The 18,335-nt window shown below is 38.1% G+C and overlaps 1 protein-coding gene across 10 annotated transcripts in view; it reads right to left on the bottom strand.

Moving 5' to 3' along the window:
• Positions 1–2,226: 2,226 nt before the first annotated feature.
• LOC107772267 (uncharacterized) overlaps positions 2,227–18,335 on the bottom strand; it is a 29,741-nt gene continuing 13,632 nt past the window's right edge. The window contains exons 4-12 of one of the 10 annotated variants that reach the window (XR_012702445.1): positions 17,361–17,517; positions 16,703–17,193; positions 15,096–15,222; positions 14,847–15,007; positions 14,621–14,728; positions 13,045–13,112; positions 10,649–10,715; positions 9,631–9,696; positions 2,227–2,442 (exon numbers count right to left, since the gene is read on the bottom strand). Coding sequence is in view for 4 of the 10 variants with exons in the window: in XM_075237589.1 (XP_075093690.1) it covers positions 14,719–14,728; positions 14,847–15,007; positions 15,096–15,222; positions 16,703–16,797 (393 nt within the window). In the remaining 6 variants the exon portion in view is untranslated. Of the gene's footprint in view, positions 2,443–9,438; positions 9,697–9,720; positions 9,991–10,648; positions 10,716–13,044; positions 13,113–14,620; positions 14,729–14,846; positions 15,008–15,095; positions 15,223–16,702; positions 17,194–17,360; positions 17,518–18,335 lie in introns of those variants that run through there. The other 9 variants (XM_075237592.1, XR_012702443.1, XR_012702446.1 and 6 more) reach the window with 9 other exon arrangements.

The following is an 18,335-nucleotide window of genomic DNA, read 5'->3' as shown; positions in this document are numbered from 1 at the left end:
AAATGTTGGGGAGAATAAGGCGTGCCACAAGTTGAATGTGAGGTTTTTTTTATGGTCACTCTTAGCATGTTCAATAGTTTTAGAAAATGACGATGGTCAACTGTTGAAAAGACTTCGTCCTTGGCCAAGAGTAAGAATTAGGGGAAGTGAAGGTTTGAAGACATTGTTCAGCTTTTTTTCAAGTTTTGTCTTTATTAAAAAGCATTTTCAATAATGAGGAAGACATGGTGATTTTTTCTTAAATCATTCTATATTGACATGTTAATAAACCATGAAGAATAAGTTAATTAAGTAATATGGGAGATGGGGTAGTATAATATACAGATATTAAATAGGTAAACTAACCTGATATCACAGCAGCAAAAGATTAGCTTTAACCGTAGGTAGAAAGCAGCAACATAACTATGGCTTTAACCGCATCCAATAAAGCAGCAAATGCCTTCAAATGCTTCCAAAACAGCAGCAAAATGTGGCTTCAGCTTCAACTAAGAGAGTAAGTGAAATTAAGTAAATATGTTGTACATCGATTAAAATTGCTAGAACATTCCAAGAGAAAATTAAATAATGCTAAGAGGTGCAAGAACAAGTGTATGTAGGAACTACACATGTGTTGATCTGTTTTTTAGAAGTATCATATTAATTACATTTTAAAATTAATTATATGATCAGATGAAAGAACAACAACTGAATTAAAAAGTTCAAATACCTTACAATTACTTTTTCAAAAGAGGAGTCCTTATTTCTAAGCCCAACTTGTAGTAGGAAGCATTGTCTTTGTTAGTTGTCTCTTGAGCTTCTCTTCCCTCCAAGCCAAGGAGTTCAATTTTTTGTTTGCTCCCCTTCGCAACATTCATCATGGTTGGTGGGAACTCTTGGTGGATCTCATTGTCTTTGTTCATGTAAGATAAAATGGACAACTTTTGCAATGTATCATGATATTTTGTAAATAATTTTTTCATTTGAATTTTGAATATCTTTCCACTCAATTGTTTCTGCACATCTGCAAGAGGTAAAATTTGTTTCTGGGAGGACGAAATTGGTTAGTTACATATCAAAAGAGGGTCATTTTGTGTCACGACCCAATCTCTGAACCCGATCGTGATGGCGCCTCTCGTGAAGACAAGGCCAGCCAGACCAAAACGGAACACCTCTTTTAAATAGTTAATCATCATAAATAGTAATAACATATAATATGATACTCATAAATTGCGGAATTTTAACGTTAACAACAGCATGAACCATCCCGACACAGCCCAAACCGGGGTGTCACAAGTCATGAGCAACTAAGAAGTCCGGATACAAGTCTACTGAACACAAAATCTGATACAATGGTTCAGAAAGAAAACTTGGAAATGATAGGATAAGGGAGGCACGGGGCTGCGAACGCCAACAGCTACCTCGTAGTCTCCAAATCACTGTCTGGACTGGGAAAAATCAGCACTCAGGAGCAGACTCTGCGATGCCTGAATCTGCACACATGGTGCAGGGAGTAATGTGAGTACTCCGACTCGGTGAGTAATAACTATAAATAATGGCTGAAAGTATGAAAACATGTAAAGGCACAAAGCAATTCCATATCAAGCAGTAAAAATCACTTAAAGCAGTAAATCAGTGAAGAAATCAAATGATATTCCTTTTAAAACAAGTAAAAACCGGTAATTTAACAGGTAAATAACAAGTAGAAATCCGCCCCTAGGGCACAGTATCATTCGTTCAGCATAGTATCACCCCCTCGGGCTCACTCTCAGTACAGTATCAGCCCCTTGGGCTCAGTATCAATCACTCAGAACAGTATCAGCCCCACAGGCTCACTCTCAGAATAGTATCAACCCCTCGGGCTACCTCACAATCACTCATATCAGCCCCTCGGGCATAATATCAATCACTCAGAACAATGGGTACCCGCGCTCACTATGGGTTTGCAGACTCCGGAGGGGCCCCTTACGGCCCAAGCGCTATATCAAGCCACCTTGTGGCATCATCACTCGGCACTCGGCCTCACATTACTCAAGCCACCTCGTGGCATATAAAGTATTTCAGGACCTCGACCTCATATCACTGAGCATATCCTCTGTCACGACCCAAATCTCGGTCGTGATGGCGCCCAACACACTACTAGGCAAGCCCGACCATTATTCAACACTTAACCCAATTTATCAAAAATAGCGGAAAAAAGATCAATTAAGCAAGATTAAAGTACTGAAGATTTTAACAAAATACACAATATAATCTCACTAGGACCCGATGTCACGAATCTGAGCCTCTAGAATACAGAATATCATCCTAATACATGGTATATCCAAAGTCTGATAATGCGGAAATAAAGAGATAGGATAGGAGGGAGAAGATCAATGGCTGCGAACGCCGTTCAGCTACCTCGATACTCCCAGAGGCTGGATCTGCTGATCAACTGGATCTACTGAGCCTGAGACTGCCCTGGATCTGCACAGAAGGTGCAGGGAGTAAAGTGAGTACTCCGACCCAATGAGTAATAAAAGTAACTACAGTCTGAAGATAAGAAAATCCAGTAAATACACAAAGTAAGCTAAAATTCAAATATACAATAACATATGGAACTGAGCAGCTAAACACCAGTATAAATACAAATACATGAATGCAATGCATTGCATATGATGGTACATTCCAGTACCCACTGCGGCGTGCAGCCCGAGCCATCCATATTTATTTATCGTCGATGGCGCTCACTGGGGGTGTGTACAGACTCCGGAGGGGCTCCTACAGCCCAAGCGCAATATCTTGGTCAGTCATTGTTACCTGACCGGTCAGCCATTGTTACCACTGTTCAAGTATATCATCCAGTGTCATTGTTACCACTATTTCAAGTATATCACACAGTGTCATTGTTACCACTGTTTCAAGTATATCACACAATGTCATTGTTACCACTGTTTCAAGTATATCACACAGTGTCATTGTTACCACTGTTTCAAGTCACTTTATAATCAGTCCAGAAAATAATATAATAATCCCCTTGGGCATTTACAAAACAGAAGTTCCCAGCCCGGAATACATTTAAAAATATCATTTAAGTTTTCAACACTTAGAATTATGGCTGAGTTTGCAAAACAGCATTTAAAACCTTGGACTGAAATTAAATGATATGCAAATCATGCTAAGCAGTAATATCAATCCTCAAAGGATTTTACAAATCGGCACAAGGCCCCAAACATGGCATCAAGCCCAGTAATATCAATGAAGTATGTGTATCAATCACCAGTATAGTATAAACATCACACGGGATGGACCAAGTCACAATCTCCAATAGTATCCGACCCTGCACTCGCCATGGAGTGCGTGTCACGCCTCAATATAGCTTTACGATGTGAAAGTCCGGGGTTTAAAACCTTCAAAACAGCATTTACATCTATTACTCACCTATAACCGGCCGTAGACTAGTCCGCAATGCCCTTTCCTCTTGAATCGACCTCTTCGCGCGTCGAATCTAGTCAAAACCACAACGAATACGTTACAATAGGCTAAGGGAATATAACCCAATCGAAAAGACTCGAAAAATGTCGAAAATCCCGAAATTAGCAAAACCCGAGCCCCGGGCCCACGTCTCGAAATTCAGAAATTTTTACATCAATACGACCCTTATCTTGCCACGAGTCTATACATACATAATTCACAAAAATCGGAGTTCATTTGACCCCTCAAATCACCATTTAATTCTCTTGAGTTTCAAGCCCTAAACCACCATTTTTGTCCATAAATTACTTGAGTTTTCAGCTCTAATCCATGTATTTAACTTGGAAATAAGTAGAAACAACTCACCTTTGATGCTTGATGAAATCTCCCTTGAAATTCTCTCCAAAATAATCCAAGACAAATGAAAGAAATGAAAGAAATAAGCCAAATCCGTGTTTAAAAGAATCTGCCCGTGCTTCGTCGAGTTATACATTGCACTTGTGCTATACAAGTTGTACATCCTATTAAAATTGTTCCTTGTCGGACACCTTCTGTTTAAACACCCATAACGTCTTGTATAAATATCCAAATGACAAACGGTTTGAAGATTTAGAAACTAGACTCAAAGATCTTTAATTTTATAGGTTTTAAACCATATAACTCTTTACATATCCCGAGATATGAGCTTCTAAATTGGCTCCATGAAATCAGAAAATTTCTGGAGAAACTGCTCCACCAGTCATCTTCAATCAATCATAACTTTCTCTACAAATGTTAAAATTACGATTTCTTTATCTTTATGGAAACTATATACAAAGGGCTACAACTTTCATTTTTGAATCATCTCAAAATTCCATGTAGATCAAAAGATATAGGTCTCCGAAGTACGCTCCACGACTGCACATTGCTGTCCAAAGACAGCTTAGCAGCAGAAATTGCAGCAGCTTTTATTTTCACTAAAAAGGCTCTAACTCCATCATACGAACTCGGAATTAGACGATTCTTATTTCTATGAGTCACAAATAATAATACGAACACAACTCTTCAATCGAAACTCAATTCGGAGCTCGTTTTCCTAGTTCAATACCCATTTCGCTCGTTAAACAATTAACTCACATTTCACGTCAAAAACCCAATCGCGACTTGATGAAATTAAACCAAAATTTCCAGATCAGTCCTATAATTCATGATTTAAATTCTGAAAGTCTCGAAATCAAATTTGGATATCTAGAACTAAAAATGGACCCTTGGATCATTACATGCTTATGCTCAAAACGGCAAAAATCTTCCAAAAACTCTTCCAAAACTTATCCGAGCCTCATGGGACCCCGACCAAAAATGCCAACATAATTTATAACATCATTAAAACCTGCTCAAATCATCAAAACACATCAAACAACATCAAATTACCCAAAACTCATCGAATTCAAGCCTATTTTTCCAAAAACTTCCGAAAATACACTTTCGATCAAAAACCCGACCAAACGATGTCCGAATGACCTGAAATTTTTCACACAAGTCACATTCGACGTTACGGACTTGCCCCATCTTTCGGAACCGCATTCCGACCCCGATATTAAAATTTCCAGTTCCGGTCGAATTTTCTCAAAAACCTTCAAATTTCTATATTTAGTCAAATGACTTCAAAATGACCTTCGGACATCCGAATTCACTTCCGATCGCGCTCCCAACACCAGAATCACCATACGGATCTATTCCCAGACTTGGAATCCCAAACGGACATCTATAACACTGAAATGCCTTCCAACCCAAATTTATGAAAATTTTCTAAAGTACTAACTTTCACAATATACGCTGAAATGCTCACGGGTTACCCAAAACCAAATATGGACATACGCCCAAGTCCGAAATCATCATACGAACATGCTGAAACTTTCAGATCCCAATTCCGAGGTCATTTACTCAAAATTCTAATCCTAGTTCATTTCTTCAATTTTAAGCTTTCAAAATGAGAATTTCCATTTATATTTGACTCCAAACTTCCTGAATTTTAATTCTGACCATACACACAAGTCAATATACCTGAGATGAAGTCGCTCATGGCCTCAAACTGCTGAATGAAGCGCCGGAGCTCAAAACGACTGGTCGAGTCGTTACAATCTCCCCCACTTAAACATACGTTCGTCCTCGAACGTGCTGAGAACTACACTGAAGTAGTCCAAAATCACTTGTTTAACACATCATGCACCTTCCCATGCTACCACTACTCCGTTGAGGACATTAGCTCGATAATTCTGTAGACATACTTATTTATTCAAGCAAATAAGCCATTAGGCCCAATTCCAACACCCTGAATTTCCCTGCCAAGCCTGTTTCCATCATACGACCACCATATCAATCTCCACACGCTGTACCCAAACATGACTGCATAACTTTGCTGAATTCACACTTTGCATCACTTACTCATAGAACCACAATAACATTCTTTAAACATAATGGTCGAAATTCCACGAATCTGATTCTCCCATTGCATCTCATGATCTACACAGGTCTTGCTCTAGTTTTTTTTATATATGTTTTTTTCAACACTGATACGACTGAAGAGATGTGCCGAAATTCACAACCAATTGCTGAATCAACAATTCATTGGGTCTACACTCCTGACAAGTTCCATTACCTTGTCCCAAACCAAAGAATGATCTTTGCTCTATAATATACTTCATATAATCAGTTTGCACTGACCCCAAATCTAGTAACCTCGTCTCACCCAGTACGAACTGCTCAGGTAATAAGCCACCTCAGACATAATCAAAAATCCCACAAGGCGCCACAATGTGCCAGTATGCTATCAATTTGAACGCGATACAAAAGGAAGGCGAACTCTAGAAGGAACTACTCAACTCGCACACTAACATAGACTTCCTCAGAAAACAGGGAAACAGAACACACAAAAGCAAATATGGGCACTGAACTGAACATCACACTGTTGCGGCGTGCAACCCGATCCAAACAACATACCCATGGCGGTGTTCCAACCGATCCACATATAGAACTCACATAAGGAGATATACGTCGAGCTGAATAGCTCATCACATCAAAATACTGAACATCGGTCATAAACACACTAAGGTGCATAATATCATTCCCAAGGAAACATATAGCGCTATAGGCTACAAACTCAAGCACAACTGAGGTGCGATACATGATCTAAGTCTCATCCTGCTCATATAACATCACCGCTGAGCGGAACCTCAACACATAAGGAATTTACCAAGCCGTCTCACAACTCATACGGTGCAATATATCTTTACATGAATTAATTGACCACGAAATAAGACTGCGACTATCCTTCCATAAAGAGCGCATTGCTGAAATAAACACAACTGGTCTGACGTAAGGCTCACTTCCACATTTAAATCTATCCACCGACCTCAAGTTGATCCTGATCGTGCCAAGCTAGGCCAATAATCTTTCAAATGTCCATAACCCAATAAACAGAGTGCCCTCCAGGCATAAATTCTCAAATGGATGATATTACCAGAATCCTCATACTTGGTTTAAATTTCTAATTAATCAAGTGACTACATGTCACACTTATACAATATTCCTGTGGGACAAGCTCCCACCATCTTCCGAAATAATTAACGGGTCTGCACATCCAAACCACCGACTGCACTAACGCTGAAAAGCGATCAAGAATCCCTAACCAGGATGCAAAGCCTTTCTCACAGAACACCGACCTCAAGTGATACTAACGTCAATACCCATCTTACTCAAAACACTGAAACTCATATACTGCTCATCCGAGATCGTGACATCACAGTCATTGACCAAACTGCAACCTTGGTCCTTACTTCAAATTCCATACCACTCACTGCACCTCACGTGCCAATATACGATAGACGCGATTTCCATCACAACTCTGGAACCGCCGATAGGCTAATACTTCATCATATAAGACTTTCCATTTAACTCACTTCAGGAGAACTATAGCAGCATACAGACGAATCCTCATAATCGTCGAATATGCCAATCTCTAAGTAGTTGTCCAAGCCACCATAACACTTTCTGGGATCCGCCTACTCATAATAGGCCCTAACAAAAGCATGCTTCAGAATAACATCAATCACTACGGCCGACAAGCCTCACATGCATAACTCGATCACGCTGGACGAACCGATCACTGACACCAGTATACCAACTCAACTATGGCTAATCAATCTACTTCCTTCCAATTTATCCTTGATTGCCTTAGAAATAATAATATCTCCCTTTAACACCTAACTTATTTCAACCAAACTCACCCCGAGTGACCTTAAATCACGAGACCATGCTGTCTCAAATACCATGACCATTTCATGTCTCTCAAATGCTACACCGCAAGTCAAAACATCATAGAACATTCTGTGCCTTTCTTCATAAGCTGCTTCAAAAGCTTGACTCTTAACCGTACTTATAGACTCAAAATCATTAGGCACCACACTTTACCTCTTGAATTAACTAGGACCGCTATTGAGAGCCACCCAGCTCTAACTTGGCCCCGAATGCAACCAACTCTACTGAATTTTATAACATATGAATACCCTCTCGATAAAGCACCCAGAGGGATCACTTCCCTCAAAGCCTGCACCTATACGAGGCATAAATCATGAATCTTCCTTCAAGTCTGAACATGAGCCAATAAGGCTAACCATAGCATGCATCCAACAATTCATTTACTCAAATTACCACTCATGGTCCTTTTCCGTAGCTGCAATAACCCACCAATACGCCAATAACCAGAATTCACGCAGGTAATAAACCGTGCAATCAGCTAATCAACAGCAAGCTCCCCAACTTGGCTCAAAGCCATAGATCACAACACATATATTCTATTGTTGTCGTAATATCATGGTGAGATTAAACTCACTCCATCATAAGCTCGTGGAAACACGAATCATCTGGAATTTTAACTCTTCTGCAATTCTTGCATTTACTCACACAACAGCTATGCCCACTTACTAAGTCCTAAATTTTTCAAAAATTTCGGCAGAGCTTCCTTTGTAATTGGTTCTATCCACCTGCCAAAGAATCACCAAAATCATCCTAACAACACATCCACAACTTGATAAAGCATCACAATGCATATCAATTACATAAATCTAAATTGATACATGGACATGCGTTGCACCTATTTGAATCATAACACATAGAAAATACCCTTCAACCCTCCATTATTGGGCTATTCAACCAAGTAGGAACATATTCTTCCTTTAATATTTTCAACCTTCGAGGTGGTCTCCTTGACTCAACGATTTCGTCATAATACATTTACGGAAGCGATCTCAGCTCCCAGACTTATCTAACTAGGAGATACGAAAAATATTCTTCACGCGCCCATAACTCGGGCTACTCAACAAATCACAATAAGAAACGAATCACTTAATAGTTCATCTACTATCCAGTAGGCTTCTTCGCCACACCAAGTCGTACAAATACACCTCGCAACACTAACATACTCATCACGTGGATATCCAACCGCCATTCCGGCTAACAAGGACAATAATGAACATATGAGTTCAAAACACTTGCTCACAAAATCAGCACCTCGGTGCTCAAGCCATTGGCAAAGATTTGGCCTCAAGTCCTCCTGACTGGTCTAACTTCAAACTCACAGAGATTACACCTCGCCCCTCGATCGGGGAATCAAAAGCCATCGAGACACATCTGATACTGAGCGCCCGTTGGTGCATACGATCACGCGGAAGGAATTTCAAAAGTTTCTTTTCAAGCTGAATCGAGGACGCACGATAAGAATTCAAGAATGTGAAGTTTTCCTAAAGGTTCTGCAGCCTCCCGAGGATAAGTACAGACGTCTCCGTACCGATCCGCGAGACTCTACTAAACCGGCTCATGACTCGTGAGACCAAGTAACCCAGGATCTGATACCAACTTTGTCACGACCCAAATCCCGGTCATGATGGAGCCCAGCACACTACTAGGCAAGCCCGACCATTATTCAACACTTAACCCAATTTATCAAAAATAGCGGGAAAAAAATATCAATTAAGCAAGATTAAAGTACTGAAGATTTTAACAAAATACACAATATAATCTCACTAGGACCCGGTGTCACGAATCTGAGCCTTTAGAATACAGAATATCATCCTAATACACGGTATATCCAAAGTCTGATAATGCGGAAATAAAGAGATAGGATAAGAGGGAGAAGATCAATGGTTGCGAACGCCGTGCAGCTACCTCGATACTCCCAGAGGCTGGATCTGCTGATCAACTGGATCTACTGAGCCTGAGACTGCCCTGGATCTGCACACAAGGTGCAGGGAGTAAAGTGAGTACTCCGACCCAGTGAGTAATAAAAGTAACTACAGTCCGAAGATAAGAAAATCCAGTAAATACACAAAGTAAGCTAAAATCCAAATATACAACAACATATGGAACTGAGCAGCTAAACACCAGTATAAATACAAATACATGAATGCAATGCAATGCATATGATGGTACATTCCAGTACCCACTGCGGCGTGCAGCCCGAGCCATCCATATTTATTTATCGTCGACGGCGCTCACTGGGGGTGTGTACAGACTCCGGAGGGGCTCCTACAGCCCAAACGCAATATCTTGGTCAGTCATTGTTACCTGACCGGTCAGCCATTGTTACCTGACCAATTTATATCATACAGTGCCATTGTTACCACTGTTCAAGTATATCATCCAGTGTCATTGTTACCACTATTTCAAGTATATCACACAGTGTCATTGTTACCACTGTTTCAAGTATATCACACAGTGTCATTGTTACCACTGTTTCAAGTCACTTTATAATCAGTCCAGAAAATAATATAATAAGACCCTTGTGCATTTACAAAACAGAAGATCCCAACCCGGAATACAATTAAAAATATCATTTAAGTTTTCAACATTTAGAATTATGGCTGAGTTTGCAAAACATCATTTAAAACCTTGGACTGAAATTAAATGATATGCAAATCATGCTTAGCAGTAATATCAATCCTCGAAGGATTTTACAAATCGGCACAAGGCCCCAAACATGGCATCAAGCCCAGTAATATCAATGAAGTATGTGTATCAATCACTAGTATAGTATAAACATCACACGGGATGGACCAAGTCACAATCTGCAATAGTATCCGACCCCGCACTCGCCATGGAGTGCGTGTCACGCCTCAATATAGCTTTACGATGTGAAAGTCCGGGGTTTCAAACCCTCAAAACAGCATTTACATCTATTACTCACCTCTAACCGGTCGTAGACTAGTCCGCAATGCCCTTTCCTCTTGAATCGACCTCTTCGCGCGTCGAATCTAGTCAAAACCACAATGAATACGTTACAATAGGCTAAGGGAATATAACCCAATCGAAAAGACTCGAAAAATGTCGAAAATCCCGAAATTAGCAAAACCCGAGCCCCGGGCCCACATCTCGAAATTCAGAAATTTTTACATCAATACGACCCTTATCTTGCCACGAGTCTATACATACCAAATTCACAAAAATCGGAGTTCATTTGACCCCTCAAATCACCATTTAATTCTCTTAAGTTTCAAGCCCTAAACCACCATTTTTGTCCATAAATTACTTGAGTTTTCAGCTCTAATCCATGTATTTAACTTGAAAATAAGTAGAAACAACTCACCTTTGATGCTTGATGAAATCCCCCTTGAAATTCTCTCCAAAATAATCCAAGACAAATGAAAGAAATGAAAGAAATAAGCCAAATCCGTGTTTAAAAGAATCTGCCTGTGCTTCGTCGAGTTATACCTTGCACTTGTGCTATACAAGTTGTACATCCTATTAAAATTGTTCCTTGTCGGACACCTTCTGTTTAAACACCCATAACGTCTTGTATAAATATCCAAATGACAAACGGTTTGAATATTTAGAAACTAGACTCAAAGATCTTTAATTTTATAGATTGTAAACCATATAGCTCTTTATATATCCCGAGATATGAGCTTCTAAATCGGCTCCATGAAATCAGAAAATTTCTGGGGAAACTGCTCCACCAGTCATCTTCAATCAATCATAACGTTATCTACAAATGTCCAAATTACGATTTCTTTAGCTTTCTGGAAACTAGATACTAAGGGCTACAACTTTTGTTTTTGAATCATCTCAAAATTCCATGTAGATCAAAAGATATAGGTCTCCGAAGTACGCTCCACGACTGCACATTGCTGTCCAAAGACAGCTTAGCAGCAGAAATTACAGCAGCTTTTATTTTCACTAAAAAGGCTCTAACTCCATCATACAAACTCGGAATTAGACGATTCTTATTCCTATGAGTCACAAATAATAATACGAACACAACCCTTCAATCGAAACTCAATTTGGAGCTCGTTTGCCCAGTTCAATACCCATTTCGCTCGTTAAACAATTAACTCACATTTCACGTCAAAAACCCAATCGCGACTTGATGAAATTAAACCAAAATTTCCAGATCAGTCCTATAATTCATGATTTAAATTCTGAAAGTCTCGAAATCAAATTTGGATCTCTAGAACTAAAAATTGACCCTTGGATCATTACATGCTTATGCTCAAAACGACAAAAATCTTCCAAAAACTCTTCCAAAACTTATCCGAGCCTCATGGGACCCCGACCAAAAATGCCAACATAATTTATAACATCATTAAAACCTGCTCAAATCATCAAAACACATCAAACAACATCAAATTACCCAAAACTCATCGAATTCAAGCCTATTTTTCCAAAAACTTCCGAAAATACACTTTCGATCAAAAACCCAACCAAACGATGTCCGAATGACCTGAAATTTTTCACACAAGTCACATTCGACGTTACGGACTTGCCCCATCTTTTGGAACCGCATTCCGACCCCGATATCAAAATTTCCACTTTCGGTCGAATTTTCTCAAAAACCTTCAAATTTTTATATTTAGTCAAATGACTTCAAAATGACCTCCGGACATCCGAATTCACTTCCGATCGCGCTCCCAACTCCAGAATCACCATACGGATCTATTTCCAGACTCGAAATCCCAAACGGACATCTATAACACTGAAATGCCTTCCAACCCAAATTTATGAAATTTTTCTAAAGTACTAACTTTCACAATATACACACAAGTCAATATACCTGAGATGAAGCCGTTCATGGCCTCAAACTGCTGAATGACGCGCCGGAGCTCAAAACGACCGGTCGGGTCGTTACATCCTCACATATGGCCCTCGGCCTCACTCAATCCAAAAATCATCACAAGCCCCTTGGGCATTAGTAAAACAGTTGTTCTCAGCCCAAAACATGATGTAGAAATATCATTTAAGTTTCAAATCTGAGTAAAAGTGGCTGAGTTTGTAAAACAGTAGATATCAACAGGACTGAGTTCAAATAATAAGTCAAACAGTGAGGAAACAGTGATAAAAATCTCCGAAGGGTTCAAATAGTTGGCACGAAGCCCAAATATGACAATCAGCCGAAATCATGATGATAACAATTGAATTTCAGTCAAATATTCGGTAAAATCATCAATCGGGATGGACCAAGTCACAATCCCCAGTAGTGAAAGACCCCACACTCATCATTCAGCGCTTATCTTGCCTTAATATAGCACTACGATGTGCAATCCGGGGTTTCAAACCCTCAGGACATCATTTACAACCATTACTCACCGTGAACTGGCTAATTCTCGAGCTCGCGACACCTTTACCCCTCAAATTCGCCTCCACGCGCGTCGAATCTATCAAAAATCAAAACGAATAGGTCACAATATGCTAAGGGAACATATCCCAAGCGAAAACATTCGAAAAATATCAAAAATCTCGAAATTAGCAAAACCCGAGCCCCAGGCCCACATCTCGGAATCGGGTAAAATTTACATTTTCAGAATCCTCATACCCTCACGAGTCTAACCATACCAAAATTATCCAATTCTGATACTACTTTGTCCTTCAAATCGTCATTTTACATTTTTGAAAGGTTTCACAATTTTCTTCCCAAATTCCATCCCAAATCACGAATTAAATGATGAATTCAGTGATAGATTCATGTGTTCTAGCCAAATCTTAGTTAAAATCACTTACCCCAATGAATTTTTTGAAAAACCTTCGAAAAATTGCCAAAATTCGAGCTCTCTAGGTTAAAATATTAAATAAAATCCAAAACCTCGTATTTATAGGTACCCCTCAGGTGTCAGATACCGCGGGCCGCACCAAAACGACTGCGTTCCGCGCAAGCCAGTGCGGTCTGCGCAAGCACAACCGCGGCCGCACAGGCCTTCCTCTACAGTGACAGGCTTTAGTATTTTGGCCATAACTTTTTCTACAGATGTCCAAATTGCGATATCTTTACCTTTCTGGAAACTAAACACAAAGGGCTACAACATTCATTTTTGAGTAACCTCAAAATTCCTTGTAAATCAAAAGATATGAGCTTTCGAAGTTGGACCGATGACCTGCAGGTCTTGATGACCGCGGGCCGCGTCACTTGACCGTGCCCAGCGCGAAAAGGACCGCGCCCCGCGCACAAATGACTGCCCCATCCATTTTCTAAGTTCCGGGATGTCCGTACTCGCTCAAAACTCACCCGAGGCCCCCGGGACCTCAACCAAAAACACCAACGCATCCTAAAATATTATTCAACCTCGTTCCAATCATCAAAACACCTCAACAATACCAAAACCATCGAATTACCTCAAATTCAAGCCTAAGTTCTTCTAAAACTTCCGAAATACGCTTTTGATCAAAAACCCAACTAAACCACGTCCGAATAACCTAAAATTTTGCACGCATATCCTAAATCACATAATGAAGCTACAGCAACTCTCGGAATTCCATTCCGACTCCCGGATCAAAATCTCACCTATCAACCGGAATTCGTCAAACTACTAACTTCGCCAATTCAAGCCTAATTCTACACCGGACCTCCAAAATAAATTCCGATCACACTCCTAAGTCTCAAATCATCTCCCGGAGCTAACCGAACTATCGGAATTCACATTCGAGCCCTCTAACTCATAAGTCAACGTCCGGTTGACTTTTCCAACTTAAGCCTTCTTAAAAGAGACTAAGTGTCTCATTTCTTATCAAAACCACTCCAAATCAACTCTATTATACAAGATACGGACAATAAAGCATAAAGAAGCTGAAAAAAGGAAAAACGGAGCGGTAACTCATGAGACGACTGGCCGGGTCGTCACATTTTGCCATTTGTATGTTTTTGAAGCTATTAGTAATATGAAATATGTACCTTCACATGGTAGATGTCATAAATTTCTTTTGAGCTGAGGCATAACATTCTCTGCAGGTTTGTCAAAAATAATGGCTGTTGCAAAACCACTATTGTCTCTAACAGTAACTTCAAATTGACATATGTTATAATGTATAGCAAATATTTGGTTAGATGAATAAAAATAAAATAACTGTAAACTCTAAATAGTCATTAGTCATATAGAAGAATCTAGTAGCATTTATACCTTGGAATTAGATGAGTGGATCGTTGACAGTTTGTACAATAAATTGTCCTCCGAGAGAAAGATCTCATGAACAATTGCTTACAGTCAGAACAAGTTAACACACAAAATCGTTGGTTCTCATTTGGCAGAGAAAGTTCAGCTTCGACATAAAATATTTGCCCCTATATAATTCAAGAATGCCACATTTTTTTTGTGACTACAAAACATATTTAAATTTCGATAGAATAATATAATTTATATTGTTCTTACTTGAGGTTGCGCTTGGATATTGGAAATAGCTATGATTTCATCCTCAAAGGGAACCACTATAACGAAGCCTGCGGAAGATGTACTCTTCATCTTGTATGCATTAAGCATTGGTTCAATTGTTTTGGCCCTACAAGGTAGGTAAAATCTAAAAAATTTGTTCTTGTATATATTAATGTATTATATCAACAATATGCTTCTACAGATGCATAATTTACAAAGAAATACATGCATAATACCATGACTTCAACTCAACAACTTGTGGGTAAGGAGGATTGACATAGATTGTTGTACTAAATTTGTTCGTCAGCCCACTAAATTTGTTCGATGATCCTACATGCATTCAAATATTAAGATTTGATTTCATTGTTTGATATTTGAAAAGGAAAAAGGTAAAATCATGTAAATACTAATACCTGATGATGATCTACCAATTTATCTAGCAAGAATAACTGGGTATTCATTTAGTTGTTTCAAAAGTTTATTCCCATAAAGATCAATGAAATCTTCCCAGAGAGTGAATTTTGTTGTTTTTTCCCGTAAACAATGAATAGAAGATGTTCAAATACTATATTGAAGTCACATAAAGAAAATACAATATTTGCTATCAGACTTTCCCATGGGAAATTGTAAAATGATTCACAAACCCAAAACTTAAAGCATATAGAAGAAATATGAAATGAGCAAGAGATGACAACAATTCATAATATTGATGATTTATATTTATATTCTGATATAATTGGTCATTAGTTTCAATCAACATACTCTTGTAGAAAGGAAGTCAAGTAAACGTAACAAAAAGTAATAGCTAAATGTGAACTTGGACGGTAAAATAAACCTCAAATGTAAGACATTCTTTATTTACAAGGTAATGTAAATTCAGAAGAAACAAAAAACTGAAAAAGTAAAATATCTGCCGTATAAATAAATTCTCCCAAATATTTAAGTTACAAAAACAAAAGAAGTCAAGTGCTAAGGGAAACAAATAACGAAATATTTTACTTTGCAATCACAAAAATCAAGCATCCAAGTTACGTCACATATACTTTAAGCTTAGGAGGTTAATATAAAATTGTGAACAATAACAAATATCTAGCTTAGACAAAAAAAGGATGTCCACATATTTCAATAAAAGAAAGCCATGTTTCCCTAAGAAAAATTTTGGCACTACGAAAATATAAGATGGAAGTTACACCTTTAATTTGGTTACGGTAATGCACGAAGTCACAACCTAATGGCTAAGATGTTCTTTTTCACACATTGCATTTTCAAGAATTCTAATAAAACCACTATCCTGAGTTTTAGCCTGAAGCTTTCGTTTCTATGTGTGCTTGATTTAACAAGAACCATATATCAAGAGTACGAGTGCTTCACCCTCTTACCACTCAGCAATACTACAATATGGAAATATAATCTCAAACTAAAATGTTGCAAAAACAACATCATAGTTGAATCACATGCAATCTTTTTTTGCCACAAAAAGAGAAAACTAGTAGCTACAGCCGAAAAAAGAGAGGTGGTTGAAGAGGAAGAGGAGGAGGAAGAGGTGAAGGAAGATAAGGAACAACAAAAGAAACAGAGGAAAAGAATAGGAGGAGGTATATCCTTACTGCTTATCCATAATGATAAATTCTTGAATTTTTCTTCCATTTGCAGCATATGTTGAAGGGCCGCATTTAATCACAATAGCAAGGACATCTTGCATTAAACCAAAAAAAAACAAGAAGTTAATATATTATGAAAATCATTGTGTCGTAATATTAAAAAGATTTTTGAGAAGGTATAACAAATGGATTGTATATGCACAAATATAGATAATTAAATCTTTAAATATCAAATTCAGATTCTTTAGGTTGATACTCGAAAGTGTCAAAGGCTGTGATAGTTAGCCACGTTGGCGGAGGTAATGGATCCTCAGGAGGAGTGACCTTTTCAATTGGCTCAACAATGGTGCTTCTATCAATTGTTCTAGTGAATTTGCATATAAATAAGATGACTCCTTCACTTGTGCAACTGACACCAAGTAAGTGTGGAAAGGATCAAATAGATCTTCAAAATGCGTTATATCAGCATTGAACATGATGGTCTGAACTTGATTTTCCTGTAAGAAAATAAGATACAATTAGATTTTAATCATATTCAAATAAATTGGGAAAAATTATACCAGCAAAATATATAAAATTTTAATATGAGCAATCTCTAGTATATGAGGAAAAAATGGATTAATTCAATTATTGTTGGCAAATTTGTGAATTTAAAAAAGAATACCTCTTCATCCTGTAAAGTCATGAGTTGATATTTTTTGGTTTTCTCTTTGTTGTCTTTGGGACGACTTTTATCAATTACTTGGATCTTACATGTCCATTCTTCTGTATTGGGAGTGATCATGTTGATAGTTAACCTTTCACCCATAATGGAATTAACCCTGCAATTACAACATATTGATATTAGTATAACAATATACATTAACAATAAAAATAGACATAGTTTAATATAAATGAAAGAATATAGAAAAAAATCAAGTTATAATTAGATTTACCATAAGAAATTATAGCATATGGTCAGGAAAAGGCTTTTTTAATAATTTCATCATAGACTATATTATATGTAGAGTGATCATCACCACCGTCAGCTATAGGTGGTCTAATTAATACTTTCACACAATTAGAACTTTTGGATCTTGATAAAGCAACATACAATTGACCATGAGAAAAAACAGGTTCCCGCAAATAGATACCCACAAAATCTAATATTTGACCTTGAGCTTTGTTTATTGTCATGGTGAAACATAATCGAACTGGAAATCATGTTCTTTTAAAAGGGAGAGGTAATTTTTCATCTTCTGATGTCATGAGTGGTATTCGCGGAATAAATACATGTCTATTTTTAAAATTGCCGCTAGATATTGTTGCACTAATGACATGAGTTTTAAAATCATTACATATTAATCATGTTCTATTGCATAAACCTTCACTGGGACTCAAATTTCTTAATAACATAATCGGGCAATTTTTCTTCAAAGCTAATTTGTAAGGAGGCAAACCAGCAGGATTTAAAGTGTGCAAAAAATTTTCATACTCACACTGATCTTTTGGATCAATTGTCTCATCAGTAGCAATGTAAAATTTTTTGGTGGTTGGAAATTGAGCAAGAAGCATGTCATTTTTTTCATCAACGAAATCATTTTTGGTTGTTAGAATAGCACGAGAAGTAATAAAAGAAGTATTTGAATGACATTTGTAT

The sequence above is a fragment of the Nicotiana tabacum genome, chromosome 18, assembly GCF_000715075.1.
Source record: "Nicotiana tabacum cultivar K326 chromosome 18, ASM71507v2, whole genome shotgun sequence".
NCBI lineage: Eukaryota > Viridiplantae > Streptophyta > Magnoliopsida > Solanales > Solanaceae > Nicotiana > Nicotiana tabacum.
The sequence above is the reverse complement of the archived record's forward strand: the minus strand, read 5'-3'. Positions and strand labels throughout refer to the sequence as shown.